A 17,241-nucleotide genomic window follows, 5' to 3' on the forward strand; every position below is an offset into this window, starting at 1 on the left:
ATATCACAAGGATCCTCAAGAGCACAGCAAAGAGTGTATTAAAAGACACTTGTATTTATCAACGCTTTCTTTTCCGTATAACAGATTTTATGGAACCACTTCAGAGGGTTGTTCCAGGAATCGGCACTTTAAAGAAAAAAATACACACCAGTATTCCATTTCTCCCTAAACATTGTAAGCTTCGAAGTTTTTAACTAACGTGATACCAGAGTCAACAAGCATACTTTTAGAATTTGATTAAAAGGGAATATAATATGGAATCGCGTATCTCAAGAATTTAATAACGGTATGATTATATCCGTGTACTGCGACAGGGCTGTGTAGGGCTGTTTCGCCTGCCTGTTCATGCGAGCTGTCTTGTAGCCTACTGGTCTAGGTGCGTGACTACCAACTGGCAGGTTGTGTGTTCGAATCCAGCTGGTGCTGGACTTTTCATTTTTATTTATTTATTTTTTAATCGCGTAACATAAACATATTACCGTATGCAAACTGTACTGTATACAGTATGTATATGTATATTTAATGTCTTAACTGTGCCCGTTTAAGTATTGAATATTCATATCTAATTTTACCACTGAAGGGAAATCTTAGTAGCTGAGCATAAAAAGAAGAGGAGCATACTGTAACGCGTGTGAAGGCCATAAACGATATTAATTTTGGAACAAAAACATACAGTATATGGCTGGTCTCGGTACTTTAAAGAAAAAAATACACACCAGTATTCCATTTCTCCCTAAACATTGTAAGCTTCGAAGTCTTTAACTAATGTGATACCGGAGTCAACAACCATACTTTTAGAATTTGATTAAAAGGGAATATAATATGGAATCGCATATCTCAAGAAATTAATAACGATATAATTATATTCATGTTGCAAAAGAACTGCAACGGACATAAAAACTCCCTTGCTTTTAACAGAGCGTTCCATAATTTCTAACTACGAAAATGCCAGGTGAAAGGATTTGTAAACATATTTTGTTAAAGCAAGTCAGTTTTATCCACAACACATAAAATACATTTTTCCAAGAAAGTTTAGCCTTTGTCACTAATGAAACCACTAAATAAAGACATAAATATAGAAATCTTAAGATTTGTTTTATTTAATGTTGGTAGCAGGATGAACTGTCAGAGTGTATATTTTGTCGCAAAGTTGCTGCAAGATGTTAACAGTGAAAAAGGTATTTAGAAATGAGTTATTTCAAGATGAAAAAGAAAACATACACGAAACATGGTTTCATTACGACCAGAATCGATCTTGAGATATTTTTAACTTGATTTACAGTATTTGAGAGGTATGTCTTAACACCGATACTACAGTGCTTAAGTACTGCTCACCTATATGTTTCTAGGTTTATATTATGCATTTCATACGGTCAAATTACTTTTGAGCAACTAATAAGAAGCGCGAAACGGTATGCGTTTTAGTTTCGTTTTGTGCTGGGACCCGTGGATTGATTAGAGATATCACCGTGCCAGGCCACCACTGCGTCACACCACACAGCTGCCAGCGCACCTCACAGTGCCAGGCCACCACTGCATCACCCACCTGCCAGCGCACCTCACCGTGCCAGGCCACCACTGTGTCACACCACACAGCTGCCAGCACACTTCACCGTGCCAGGCCACACCTGCGCCAGACCACACAGCTGCCAGCGCACCTCACCGTGCCCGGCCAACACTGCATCACACAGCTGCCAGCGCATTTCACCATGCCAGGCCACAACTGCACCACACCACACAGCTGTCAGCGCACCTCACCGTGCCAGGCCACCACTGCATCACACAGCTGCCAGCGCACCTCACCGTGCCAGGCCACCACTGCGTCACAACACACAGCTGCCAGTGCACCTCTACAAACCTGACCACCACTGCATCATACAGCTGCCAGCGCACCTCACTGTGCCAGGCCATCACTGCGTCACACCACACAGCTGCCAGCGCACCTCACCATGCCAGGCCATCACTGCGTCACACCACACAGCTGCCAGCGCATGTAACCGTGCCAGGCCACCACAGCGTCACACCACACAGCTGCCAGGGCACCTCACCGTGTCAGGCCACCACTGCGTCACACCACACAGCTGCCAGCGCACTTCACCGTGCCAGGCCACCACTGCATCACACCACACAGCTACCAGCGCACCTCACCGTACCAGGCCACCACTGCGTCACACCACACAGCTGCCAGCGCACTTCACCATGCCGGCCACCACTGCGTCACACCACACAGCTGCCAGCGCACTTCACTGTGCCAGGCCACCCATGCGTCACACCACACAGCTGCCAGCGCACTTCACCGTGCCAGGCCACCACTGCATCACACCACACAGCTACCAGCGCACCTCACCGTACCAGCCACCACTGCGTCACACCACACAGCTGCCAGCGCACTTCACCATGCCGGCCACCACTGCGTCACACCACACAGCTGCCAGCGCACCTCACCGTACCAGACCACCACTGCGTCACACCACACAGCTGCCAGCGCACTTCACTGTGCCAGGCCACCCATGCGTCACACCACACAGCTGCCAGCTCACTTCACCATGCCAGGCCACCACTGCGTCACACCACACAGCTGCCAGCGCACCTCAGGGTGCCAGGCCACCACTGCATCGCACACCTGCCAGCGCACTTCACCGTGCCAGGCCACAACTGCGCCACACCACACAGCTGTCAGCGCACCTCACCGTGCCAGGCCACCACTGCATCACACAGCTGCCAGCGCACCTCACCGTGCCAGGCCACCACTGCGTCACAACACACAGCTGCCAGTGCACCTCTACATACCTGACCACCACTGCATCATACAGCTGCCAGGGCACCTCACCGTGTCAGGCCACCACTGCGTAACACCACATAGCTGCCAGTGCACCTCACCATGCCAGGCCATCACTGAGTCAGAGATTAAATAAAACCTCACTCGCACCAAACAAATGTATATTTCTAAATATCACAACATGATCGAATTTAAGTCATTTTAATAACAATGAATAGTCACCTAGGCGTTACAATATAAACATTTATATTGATTTAAATTGCGTTTAAATCACCTTTATTTAAAACCCATAAATAAAGCTGATACTGTTTAGACTTTTAATTATTTAAAACTATATTAAAGCAGCACGATACACAATGCAACGTAAATCGCAATCTTTGTCTTCTGTGTAATAATGTTCACCTCTCTGTCCAGCAAATTTACAATAGTAATAATAATGAAATTTATTGTATATGGCACCTTTAAAGGTGGCTCCTCAAAGCGCTTTACGTGTTAAAAACAATACTGTTAGGCTGGGAAAATGATTTTTTTTAAGAAATACAAAATGAGATATAATGATATGTTCCGGCTTAGACATTAACGAAGAGCATAACGTGTGAACTGTATACACTGCAAGTACAACCCCCCTCTCTGCAGGAGTGCTGGCTGTGACGAATTGAACCGGTTTCACGGGTATTTTCAAAGTATGAGGCGAGATTTCCAGCGAAAGACACCTCCCCCCCCTCAAAAACCCAGTAAGTACAGTACTTACTAGTTAAAGGCTAGGCTCCTCAATGAAATCGCTTTAACATGCTAATGCGTTGGTGTAACAGTCCGGGCATGGCAAGCTTCTAATTTCAACCCGACTACGGCGAAAGGAACCCTTCTTTCATTAGAAGACAATTAACATATTTTAGCCCTGAATGAATTAATAGCAAACATGGTTTAGATAAAAGACATTTTTCCAAGAAAGTTTAGCCTTTGTCACTAATGAAACCACTAAATAAAGACATAAATATAAAAATCTTAAGATTTTTAAAATACATGACTTTGCTAAAATTTATTTGAAAATAAAAACAATTACAACCGCCAGGGGAGAGAGAGAACAGGGAAGGGATGTTGGTTTTGCATAAGGGGCGGGGCTATGGACATTAGGTCTATTTGGGAATGTGTAGTTACATGTTCTGGCTGTTTGTGAATTATCGTTGTTGAGTATGGAGTGTTGAGGTATTGATTTTGTGTAATACTTTATGTTGAAAATTGAGGTGGATTATGTTTATGATAAACTGGGATGGGAGGAAGGTTTGGTTTTGCATAAGGGGCGGGATTATGATAATTGGATGACTTTGCGAGAGTAAAATGGTTTGATATTTTTGATTTTGTATTGTGGTTGTTTTCTATGTTTTTGGTTGGTATTATGTTTATATGGTTGTTTTTGTTGGTTGGTTGTTATTATGGTTATTAATAATACGATCTATAGTTGAAATATGAGCCTAAATAAAAAGAAAAAGCAAGTGATTAGGTTTATTAGCAATCTAATTACTTATTCGTTTAAAACTCTATATAAAATAAAGTTTATTATTAATTTGCTGGACAGAGCGGTGAACATTATTATGCATAAGACAAAGATAACGATCCTGATCAGTTTAGAAATCTGTGTACGCTGTAAGGTTTTTACTTCTTAAACTTTTAAAATACACGTTTTGAACAGAATGAAATCCTCTTCCTGGTACAGTATGTATAGCAAACCAGCACGTCTTTTTTCTCCAATCAGAGGGGTGTCAGATGGTGTCAGCCAATTACCATTCTGAAGCCCTACCATAATCTCTGGTATGGGGAGACCCCAGAATTCTGTCCCATAGTTTAGACAGATGATAGATACTTTTATTGATCCCGTGAGGGAAATAAAGTAAATCATTTTCATTTTAGGAAATTATTAAACACTCGGTTAAAAGCAAAGGAGATTGTCTGTTATAGTGGACATAAAAACAAGAGTTCGCTGGCATTATATCCTAGAAGACACAGACCGGCGCCAGACCTCAGTTACTAAAATTTCCCTTTAGTGGTAAAATCCATATAAATATTCAAAACTAAGTGGATTAAAATGTGCACAGTAAAGACATTAAATGATTAAATCTTTGCACTACCAACCAATGCACCACGAGTGCCCCTGTCGGTCATTTTGGCCAGCCAATCACTTACCGCGGTGCCCTCCGGTGCCCTGCGGTGGCTTGTGGGTAGGTTACTGTACCGCGGGTTTTTACCGCGCATTTTGAATGGCTGCATCTGTATAAGTGTCAAACAGTATAATATCTTATTCTGAGTTGTGGTAGCAGCATCCTATCTCAGCAGTGTAATCATTGTAGAGTATTTAATGAAATTTTATTAAGTTTGCGGCTAGTATTCTGTACATACAGTATGATTAGTGCAGGGAAGCACTTACAGGTTGATAGACATTTAATACTGTACTGATTTGTCTGACAACCGCATATATTGCCATGGCTGCCTTACTTTAAGGATTGATTGCATCACTTGGCAGTTTTACAGAGATGTGAAGTCCTATATCACATTATTTGAATAATAAAAAGCTATGACATGCTGCTCTCTGTGATACTGTGGTGCCTACCATGGCATACCAACTTACACTTTGTGCATTCTACATGGCTGCATCTGTATGTAAAATTTGCCTCATTTTAATATACACCTTTTGATATAAAGCAATGCTACTGTATGTTCATGTGTGCTTTACTCTCTTCAGTGTTTCTAATTGGACTGATAATGATTGCAAGGGCATAGTGAACTTACCGGAGGGGTGCTAAATATATATAGGAAAGAGCCTTTTAGTGCCAGGAACTTAAACTTGTATTGTTGTGAGGCATCACTTCCTTGGAGCTTTTCACAGACCCAGCCCATGTGAACAATCTGCAAAAGAAACCATTCAAATAATGACAAGAAAATTCTCACAAAATAATACTTGTCATAATAAAAGGATTGTTATTTTTAAATGTTTATTTAAATATTTTATGCTCCCAGGGCAAAGAAAATGATCTTTAATATAGTAGCAATATTCTACTATAGTATATTACTACTATATATCTACTACTACAGTATACAATAAATAGTATACTATATCTACTACAACTACTACTACTACTACTACTACTACTACTACTACTACTATTACTACTACTACTACTACTATTAATAATTCTCTCTATTCATATGTAGGTTTCATTTCACACCTCTCCTCCCCTCTCTCAATCTTCCACCAATTGATTGTCCACTCCCCTCCCGCCTCCTCCTCTCTCTTGGCTTTTGTTTTCCCATGATATATTATCTCTCCTGACTGCCCTATCTTTCTTACACTTGAAGAAAGCTCCACAGCTGAAACATTGTTTTCTTTTTTCTCTTTCCAGCATGGATTAAACCTATTACTTGTTCCTTTGCAGCTTACGCAGTTGCTGACGCAGCTACCTACCTGAACTAGAGTACTGTAACAATATTACAATAATGTATTATCATAATATTAGTGGGCAATATACTAGCCAAGTGCAACACTATTTGGTTTGTTTTAACATGTACTGTATGAGTTGTATTGCAACATGTAGGACTGACATTTGGTCCTAATGATTCCATTTGTTGTCCATTGGAACATATTCTAAATGTTTTCATTTGCATGTGTACCAATTTCCATTACTCTATCATACACTGTTTTTCATGTTGCAGCTGTTTAAATAAATCAACTTACAGTACATGCAGACTCACAACTTTGCATGAAGTCTGTACAGTGTAGTATAATCTGTATGCCCTAATTTCTGCAAAGTTGGTCAATACTTTTAGTTATTCAACATAGTTCAACTATATTTATTCTTACACTAAACCATTATGGGTGACATGGTGGCACAGTAGTTAGTATTGCTGCCTCACAGCAATCACTTCTGGAGAGTGTGTATGTTCTTCCAGTGTTTGAGTGAGCTTACTCTAGTCGTTGCAGTTTACTCCGACAGTCCAAAAACATATTGGCTACTGAGAAAATAGGTAATAGTTTTGTCTGTGTGTCTGCCCTATGATGGACTGGCGTCCCTTCTGGGGTGTTACCTGCCTCATGCCTGTTGCTTGCTGTGATATGCTCTGGCTCTACTGTTATTCTGAATTGGAACAAGCTGCTAGAAAATGGATGGATGAATAAACCATCCATTTAATCAAATTAAGTTATTACACCAAATTGAAAAGACAACAAATTCTAATTAATATGTCTGTCAAGAACAAATTCTAATCTCATTTACTGTACAATGATAGCCTGGAGAGTAACCATTGCTTTTATGATATAATTATCCTATCTGAGAATAACCTTCCAGTTAACTTCTACCACCACAACCGCTAGTTCCCTGTGTACAGTATATTGTAGTATTCTATGGTTTATTTTTAAAAATACATTACATATATTATATATATGGCTCTATACACAAGAGGGTAAGGATGACATTTGCATAAGAATGATTGCAAATAAGATAGGCCATCTGCTTCTGCGAGAAGTAGTATTTTATTGATCTAAGAGACCTTTCCATTTATTTTTTGAAAGATCCAAGGGAATTTCCTTTGAACTCACAAAGGATGTGCTGTGACTAGTTATTTTATCATTGACTATGCAGTTATTACTTGAATAGGCATACAAAACATGTAGCTAATGGGGAGTTGAGTGAAGTATTCAGTACCAGGCATAGAGGATTCGTTTTTATTTTTAGTTTTTTTCTTTTATTTTGGCCATTGAGTCACAGTTCTTTCAATGTATTTTTTTTCAATGAATTACAGTTCATTACAATTTGTCATCAGAATATCAGAATACTATATTGTGTTTAATGGGAAAACTACACTCACCCTTCCCCTAGCAAGTGCTATCTCCTGTTAGAATTAAACTCCTACATTTACCATTTTCCTACATTTACCTGAGTAAAATAAAATGTGATCACATTTTGCTCCAGACCAATTAATACCAAAAAAACCTACAGTCTTCAGAAAGGCATTGCAGGTCCTTAGAATTGTTAGAGTTTATTGACTGAAAAGTGTTTCTAGATTTTAGATTAAGTTTTTGACACTTGGCAGAGTAAGCACTTCTAGATTCAAAGCAGAGAGGATGTTTGTTTAGATGTGGGGGCTTTCTCTAGGTGTTCCAATTTACTCCCACAGTCCAAAAACACAATTGATCAGAAACCATTGTAAAGTTGTGGGTTAATGATTGTCAATGAGCAGTAAAGAAACACATCATATAAAATGACTTTAAAAGCACAAAGAGACAACAAGGAAGGAGAACAGCAAGAAACAACAATGGAGAGAGAGGGGAGAAAGAGCAGTTGGAACTCAAAGCTTAAGCCAGGCAAGAGCCCCTACTTCATGATCAACCGAACAAAACCTGACTGGAGCTAAGTATTTGAACCTTGTTAGAGAGAGCTTGCTATACTGTGTTTTTAGGGAACTTGTGTTTGCAGGGTAAAAGATATTTTGGTTTGAAATGTCTTTCCTGCTTGTGGATGCATTTCTAGAATAGGGATAAAAGCTCCCATTTATTTTGTGGCATCCAGGGTGCAGAGAGACAGATTTAACTGCAGTTTGTATTGCATTTACTGTAGTTAAAAAGCAGATTACCTCTTATGTGGCCCCTGTAGACATTAAGAGTTTAATGCTTAGGAGCACTCTAACGTTTTCTGGGTGATTAGATTATGTTAGGCCTCTGAAACGCCTTGTTTGTAAATAGTGTAGACAACTTGCCTGTTGTATGTTTTGTTGTGTGTAGTGTTGTGTCTTGTCATTGTCAATAAACATTTGTTTAATTAAGTGTGCCTAGATTACTACTCCTTTCACCAAAGCTGTCCCAGAAGGTACTGTATATTCTAGAAAAAGCATTTAAAAGTTATGAGGGTTATGAGTAACTATTTTACTTATTGGCTGAACAACTTGGTCAAATCTTGATTTTCACCATTTTTGTAACCCTCAATTTGTAACATATATAAAATACATATAATTATATAATTATGTTATTATTGAAATTATATTTTGCAATTCAAATAAAATAATTACTATATAAAATCCACAATTATCTGATTTTATATATACTGTATGTTATTACTGAAATTATATTTCAAAATAAAGACAAAATAATCACTGGGTATTTTTTTTACTTACATCCAATGTCTAATACATTGTTGTGCAGTTAAAAATCTTTATACATATATAAGGCCAGATAAGGACAGCCTGACAGTTTGTGAATTATTTAAGAAATGCCTTTTACCTTTTACAACTCAAAATAGCTTCTGCAAGCCTCCCACACTGGAATGTGAGAGACAGACTATATACAGTACACTCAACTTCTGAGACATACATCCACAAATCATAGATTTCTTTTTCTATGCTGCAGTTCTAAAGATAAACAAGAACTTAACTGCCAAACAGAGAAATCTGTATTTGCAACACTACAATGAGGTACCCAGGTTTTCCCTGCTGACAAAACTCTAAACTACACTAGCAGTCAGCTGAATACTGATGTCCAAGAAATCTAGCCAGGAAACTAACCATGATGGAAACATTTGACCTCCAGTAATCAACTTGCAATCCAAACAAAGCAATCAAGGGAATGAGTTACTAGTGAGCCCCTGATTAGATTTTTAAATCTCATTGTTTAAATCAAAGGAAAAACCTGTACCGAGCAAGGGATTCTATTTACTGTATTAATGAGACACATTCATATTTAAAAGAGATTTCTTTTTTACCTGGTCATCAGGTGCACAGCACTTGTTGGCCATTTTCATCTGTATAAAGAAATGGGAAAAAAACAGGTCCTTATACATACAATAGTTTACATACTGTATAAACTACCAAATGGGTGCACATTAGTGTCTTTCAATATCAACATAGAATTGAGCAATGCAAATATTCCTCTGCAAAACATTCCATGAAGTAAAAAGTGGACATTGGGAGTTTTGATTAGATTTTTGTCCCCTTAAATAATGTGCAATGTTAGTAAGGTGTGCTTTCGTAATCTTGAGCTTTTAGAGTGTAATTTATTTTAGCCACTCTGCTCAGTTTATGTAAAATATAGGAGAACAATAATTTGTAATTTAAATATCTTAATGAAAGGGGAAAAGTACTTTTTCAGTATACTGAAATGCACAGTGCTTTATGCAAAAATATTTATTTTTAATATGTGACATAAACATTGCAGTATTTTAAGCCAATTGGCCAATTCTAAATTAACACTGCATCTTTATCTGATATGCTTTCAGAGAGTTGCTTGTGCATTTGTAAGCATTATAGAAAGTGATTTTGGTTTTGAAATAGGTAGGACAACAGGAACAAATGCCTTTTTGATACTGGGTGCAATTGTGAAGCAATTGACATCAGAATGGTGAACATCTCATAGTGTCATAGAAATAGTTTCACACTGCTAATAGAGTACACACTGAAATTCTAAATCAATGTATAAAATTAAGATGATAATGAAAGTAGCAAATGACAGAAGTAAAAAAAAATCCCCTTGTAAAGGGTGCTTTGTGAACCAATGCTTTCTTACATTTTCAGTAAACAATATCTTTCCATCGCCTGCATACTAAATATGAGGGCGCATAATGAAAAATGCTGTTTAGTGGGATTTCAAAATGGAATACGGTGAAGAAGGTTATTATCCTTTAATTAAGTTTGACAAAGACATTTTATTTTTCATTAGGTTGTGAATTAGAAGAAGGTCATTCTAGAGCAAAAGGATAATGACATAAAGTAAACATAAGTACTATGGAATTTGCTTAGAGATGGTCTGTTATCAAAATTCTACAGACATGTTTTTGGCAGCATGAACAGTTTCCCTATATGGTGTGGAGTTGTTTTCTGACAAAATCCGATTCCTTTGTAAGCTGGGCCACTAATATAAACACAGCTTGCTAAACAATATATTCCATAAGTATACACTGATTTAGAGGAAAAATTAGATTTTACTTTAATTGTGAAAACTACATTTAATAATAAATCAACACAAAAGGAAATTATAGGAATGTTTCTTTCAGCTGTATTTTAAATTTGAGTTTTTTTGGATAATTATATTTACACCTATAAAAAATTGTTTTATAAAGCATGCTTTCAGGCTCAGGGAAATAAAGTATTATAGTCTGTTATGAACTTGATGTGTTTATTTCAGGTTTACATACATACTGTATGCATAATTACTGGTATTTGTGACACACTCACAGCACCTTTATCATTATATAGTAATGCATTATCAGTTTCATAGAAAAATACCACAATATCAGGACCTATTAGGGAGAGAATATGGAATTCTACACATAAATCTCTCATAAATCTCTCATGAATGGATTAAATGATGAAATGAATCAGTGTGAGTTTATTTTAATTGTTAAAGTTTAAATTAATAATTATTGGACTAACTTGTGTAGCATTGTGGAGTTTTTTTATGATCTAGCCATGTTTGTTTTCTTCACTGGGTATTCTTCTTTGCTTCCATCTTTCAAAGACATGTTTTAATAACATAAAAGAAAGCAACCCAACCAATACAGATTACAGAATGTTGAGAATACTACACTGTATGTCTATAGGACCTCTACTAATGGGTTTATTATATTTAAATGATGTCATTAAAAAAATATGAAGAGGACTACTCCTGTGTATTTTGCCCCTCCTCAGCTCCAAGCTACAATACTTTGTATGGTTTGAGATTTCTTGAAGAGCTAAAATAAGTGGTGCTAAGCATTAAATGATCTAGAGTTCTAGGAATTGCAGGCTTCACTGAAAAGGTGAAAAATGTCTCTTATACAGTAATTCCATTATACTCGGTATGTATACAGTACGTACATTTTGAAGTGTCAAATCATTGACATTGGTTGATATTGATCGCAGCCAGTCTGTGGTTTCTGATGCTGTGCAAAACTGAAGAACACCAGAGCTTACTCCATCTAAGGCAAGAACTTCAAAGCTGTTTAACCTAAGACAAAGGTAAAGGGATGACAAGTCAAAGGAAGTAGAAAATAAGATGTTTCTTAAATTTTGTTTGTGATGCAAATAGAACTTGTTTTTTGTTGTTGTCAATACTAATCTGAATGCTTTTTTCTCATGTTAAGTGACAGACATATTAAGATGATCAATAACTAATAATATTGATTGAACTAATTAATACTTAATATTTACATAATGATACCATGCCTTGGTTAATGTTTTTGTTTTCTATCAAGAAATCTACAGACAGATTAGAGGCACACATATTATCTAATTAAAAAACATACAAGACATTTTAATATGTTTTATCTAAACAAATGTTAAATCATTTATTACTTCTATGGTAACTAAACACTATGTTATTATATTTGCAACATCGATATTAAAAAGACCTGCTTAAGCTGATTTCTTATCAAGGCATTGAGTTGGGCCAGTCTGCCCTTATCTTGTTTAAACAGTTATTACTACACTTATGCTAACATCTTTACAAAATAACACCCACCATTACCCACCCACCCACATTAACATACATTAAATTCCTAATGCATTATGTAACACACAAAAGAATACACCTTTTCAGATGCTCCTCTGAAAAACAAGAGTTCTGGTATAAATACACTGTAGACTTTTCATTAATCACATGTGTCTGGGGCTCCCCCCTAGACAAATTATAATTTGCCTGTTGTTGGGTAGACAATCAATCACCTCTTTAATAGATCCCCAAAATTGTCAATGTGAAGTTTAAAGCCTGTCAAACCTAATAAACAGCTAAACGTAGAATAAAAGTGTTCAAACACATCTTTAAAAAACGACTCACTCATTTTATGGCACATAATTTCACATTTATTTAAACAAAATGAAAACAATCAATAGTGAACACACTTTATTTAAAGAAAAATTTGTTGATTTAAATCAGACAGTAGAGTATCGGTTAATAAAGCTATTTTGAAAGCTAAACCCTCACATATTCTCCCCCTTAAACAAAAACATGCAATACCAAAAACAAGCATGTCTGTCATTCACACAACCTCCACTTTAAGCAATGTTTAAGAGTTCAAGTCTCTCAAAAGCAGTGATTTAAACATTGATATACTGTATGAGCGACACATGATTAGAATTCCTGGTTTAGACAGTTTCTGTGATGCATGTATGGGCACTGACTACCAAGATGCCAGGGATATTGGATATTGACAGATGAAACTAAACCATGATGAAATTCATTGAATATTCTTTCCATGAACATCACCACTGTTTTTTTATAATCCAAAAAAAAGAAAAATCTTCTATACAAAATTAGGAGTTGCCACACACAAGTGCTTCCATTCAAGATACTGTTTATTAAAAAATGTAAGCTGTGGAAAAGATTGCTGATGGCTACTTAATTACATTTCTCAGTACATTGCAGGAGCTCTGTGTTTTCAGGTCTTGTTTTTATTACCAACTGCCACTCAAACATTAGTCTGTTGTGCAGAAAATATGGTACAAGAACAAATAGGCCTAATTCTTAACTATCATACTAAACATCACTAAATAGATATTTCTAATTACAAATTCCCCTACAGCAAGAAACCTGGCTATCTTTGCCTCATAAAAAAAGAATAAAATAAAATAAAATAGTGTTACGTTTCAAAATACAAAGTACTGTGGGCAGGAAAATTGAAGAATTAATTAAAATGTTATGTTTTTCTTAATAAGTTTATTTTTGCATGTCAATCAAAATTTTATTTTTAATTATATTGTGTTTTCTTAAGGCTTTCTTTTGAGCATGTCTAGTAACAGATAGCAATAAATCTGGATTTTATAGATGCCACAATTTGCATTTATAAACTCCTACATAAAAATACTTAATAAATAAACCTGGTACTCAGTTTAGTAAGCTTTTTTTTACTTGCATTAAAGATATCTCTTTCCAAAAAACAGAAATTCACAACCTAACATGAAAATACTAATAATTAACTTCACGCACTTTGTCTATTTAAACTTCCACTCTGCAACTTGTCCTCACTCACTATTGAGGTTTCCTTAGCCTGAGCAGCGTATCTAGATTTTCCCTGACTTATCGTTTGTTCTTGTGACCCCCTGGATTTCTGACCTACTGCTTCTGATCTCCGACCTCGCTTTAGCCTCACAACTTGGACAACGTTCGCCTACGAAAGTTTTCTCTCTCACTTTTCCTACTTTTGTCCCTCGGAGTATGTAACATGCAACTTAATATTTACTCATACAAAACAGTTTTAAGAATAGGAATGATTACATTTGCCCATCTGTAATGTTTGATTTTCAGCAGCTAATTGACTAGAAGAATCTTATCCAGCTATTTCTTTAAAAATGCCAGAGATCATCCTCAAAACGTATCTGGTTTTCTTGTTTCATACTTCTACAACTATTTTAAATGAAAGTTCCAAGCCCAATTTGTGGAGTGACAATGATATTGTTTAACCCTCCTAAGATATCAATTTAACACATCAATTTCCCTACGGGATTAATAAAGTGTTATATATCTATCTATATGCAAGTGGCCCTCTTTCAGAGAAAGCTGCTCAATCCCAGAAAACAGAGATATTTGTTCCCAAAAGATCTTCGGCTCCTCTTCGCATGTGGAGGAATTCAGTCCTCTATAGAGTTGGAACAGACAAATGCCTAAATTTGTAACCTTCACTCCCACCGTAATAATTGCATTCCTTTGGTGCTTCCCTACCACCCCAACACACTTCCTATCCCCAGGACTATTAACGACAACTTTTCCATCCTACAGGATGATCCCTCCATTGGGGCCCTCTTTTCTGACCGCCACATCACCTCATATAGCCGACCACCTAATCTGCGTAACCTTCTTGTTCACGGCTCCCTTGACCACCCTCAGCAACCTTTCCACAGCCAGTCTTCTCTGTACTGGAAGATACTTGTTACCTGTCTCGTCCGAGACTTACTGTTGCTTCTTACTCCCTGGCATCCTGTTTCTAACAATAAACATTGGGCTACTACTCTGTAGAGACTCTGGAGGATTCAGATCAATTTCAGAATACTGTATACACTAGAGAACTAATTCTAAATTATCTCTGAATCCATATTCAAACTTTCATATTTTCTAAATATTTTCATATTTTCTGGCGCCTTACTGTCTGGGAGATTCCAAGGGAGAGTCTCATCCCAAGGCTTACAACCCTAAGGTCAGAGAGCATTGTTACTCATACTCCACCTTGATCTGCCAATCAGGATCTGGTAGGGCAGAGTAACCCCACGTGGGTCTCGAACGCCTGTGAAACTTTCAACCAAAGAACGACCATAGTTCCTCCAGATAAAAGAGGCAGCACAGGGCCCAGAAGGTGCCCCTACAGGACGTTCTCAGACTCAGCTCGGACAATCACGTGATGGGCAGTACGTCTGAGTGCCAGGACTTTACTTTGTATTAAGTGGCGATACCGGAGGTCGCCCACGCGTAACCAAAGGACCCGCCTGGGGTTAGCCCAGCACCACGCCTTGTGAACCGCCGGTAACCCACCACGAACGCTCGCCTGATCAACAAGTGAACTATGGTCGGAACTGTTGACAGCTGTATTCAGGAGTAGTGCTACATTGAGAATGAACCGGCCTTCTTCCTGTCTAAAGAGTACGGCTTGCTTGGACCTAACCCTAACTCTGCTAGTTCAGCCAGGACTAACTAACCAGTCTTCAGAGAGTCACTGCAAGTGCACCACAGCAGGAATCTCTCCCTCGTTCTCCCATACCTCCATCCGCACCAGGACTGCCTGGGACCGGGCCAGAGGACGTCAATTGGATGCAGCAACAGTCTGTTGCTGTTCCTTTGTGTCCACGGGAGATCTGAATCTACATAAATTGGATGAGTATTCAACATTCTACATTACAGCTCGAGAATTCAATTGTTACCTCAACCCCAGTTGATGTCACTTTAATTCCTATGAGTGACGTACTCACTTTTGAGTATCTAGTGTATAAGTTGTAATCAAAGCTCAGTAATGAAATGGTATAAATGGATGGTATACTGAATGTATGTCTCTTGTGACCATATTAAGTTATATATATATATGACCATATTAAGTTTATATACTTTGTGATAAGTGATTATGTTTTAACCTTTTCTGGGAATATGCTCATTATCACAGTAAACGAACACATACTTTTTGAATTTATTAATTAATTAATAGGGGATATAATATGGAATTGCGTATCTAAACAAATTAATAAAGATATAATTATATTATATTAATATAATTATATTGATATAATTAATATGGTTTATGATCATCAGACGCATTATGCTCCTCTTCTTTTTATGCTCAGCTACTAAAATTCCCTTTAGTTGTAAAATTCCATATAAATAATCAATACTAAGCGGATTAAAACCTGCACAATAAAGAGATTAAATGATTAAATCTTTTCACTATCAACCAATGCACCACGAGTGCCCCTGTCGGTCATTTTGGCCAGCCAATCACGTACCGCAGTACACCGCAGTGGCTTGTGGATAGTTGCGTGTGGTACGGGTTTGTACCGTGCATTTTGAATGGCTGCATCTGTATGTCTAAACAAAAAAGGTAGTGTATTTGTTATACGTACACATTTATTGTAATGAAACCCAGACTTCTCTGTGTGGTAGCTGAGAATTCAACCTTTGAACTGCCAATCTGTCATTCTGTTTGGATGACCTAAATAAAAACTACAAAACTGCAAGTGTTGTTTTTCTCATTACACTGCAAATAAGAATTATACAGTATAATAAATATATATATATAAAAAGAAAATAATACAAATTACTGATGTTATAATTGCTTGCAGAAGCAATGAAACCAAAGGGACATGTTTGGAAATGATATGTACTGTATAAAAAAATGAAAGCATTCAAGGAATTACTGAGAAACACACTAAAAACAACATGTTAGGTAGGTCGGTCCCCGTTTCAGGCCATAGGGGCTCAAGGTGAATGGGAGGCAAGGGCCACCATTTTCCTCACCCATCCAACTCTGGAAATGGAGGTGAGGTGATCAGCATCACACTGCGGCCGGCATATTACCCACTGAAGGCCTAACCCCTGCTACTCATTTGGAAAGCAGGTTGAGTGGATCTGGAAGCCATCTGGAAGGAAGTAGAGCAAGCCACATCGCCTTCCCCTACCTGGGATTGAACCCGGGACCTTCTGGTTGGGAGCGAGACGCCCTTGTCGTCTGAGCTATCACGACTATTTTGTTGTAATTATTGTGGCGTTGTCATGGCAAAAGCGGGGTTTCCTTAAGGAAAAAACATTTCCATAGTGCAGACTGGTATTGTCTTCACCACAACTTACAGTATGTGATCGAAAGACATTGTTTGAAAATTATTCAAGTCAGTTCTAGCTGTTTTTTTAGATTTTTACTTGTTTATTTTAGAGCTACTGTTCATAATATGTTTTTAGCAATACAAAATCCAAAATAAATGTATTTGTTTTCTTTTTTACTATTCATACACAGTCACTAATAATTGTGTAAACTGTA

General features: G+C 37.6%; 1 protein-coding gene across 1 annotated transcript in view; it reads right to left on the reverse strand.

Annotated features, from left to right (window-relative positions):
- sntg2 (syntrophin, gamma 2) overlaps positions 1-17,241 on the reverse strand; it is a 351,972-nt gene that overhangs the window by 51,207 nt on the left and 283,524 nt on the right. The window contains exons 10-12 of the mRNA XM_015349632.2: positions 11,612-11,741; positions 9,523-9,561; positions 5,564-5,680 (exon numbers count right to left, since the gene is read on the reverse strand). Coding sequence (XP_015205118.1) covers positions 5,564-5,680; positions 9,523-9,561; positions 11,612-11,741 — 286 coding nt within the window. The remainder of the gene's footprint in view (positions 1-5,563; positions 5,681-9,522; positions 9,562-11,611; positions 11,742-17,241) is intronic.

Source organism: Lepisosteus oculatus, chromosome 2 (assembly GCF_040954835.1).
Source record: "Lepisosteus oculatus isolate fLepOcu1 chromosome 2, fLepOcu1.hap2, whole genome shotgun sequence".
NCBI lineage: Eukaryota > Metazoa > Chordata > Actinopteri > Semionotiformes > Lepisosteidae > Lepisosteus > Lepisosteus oculatus.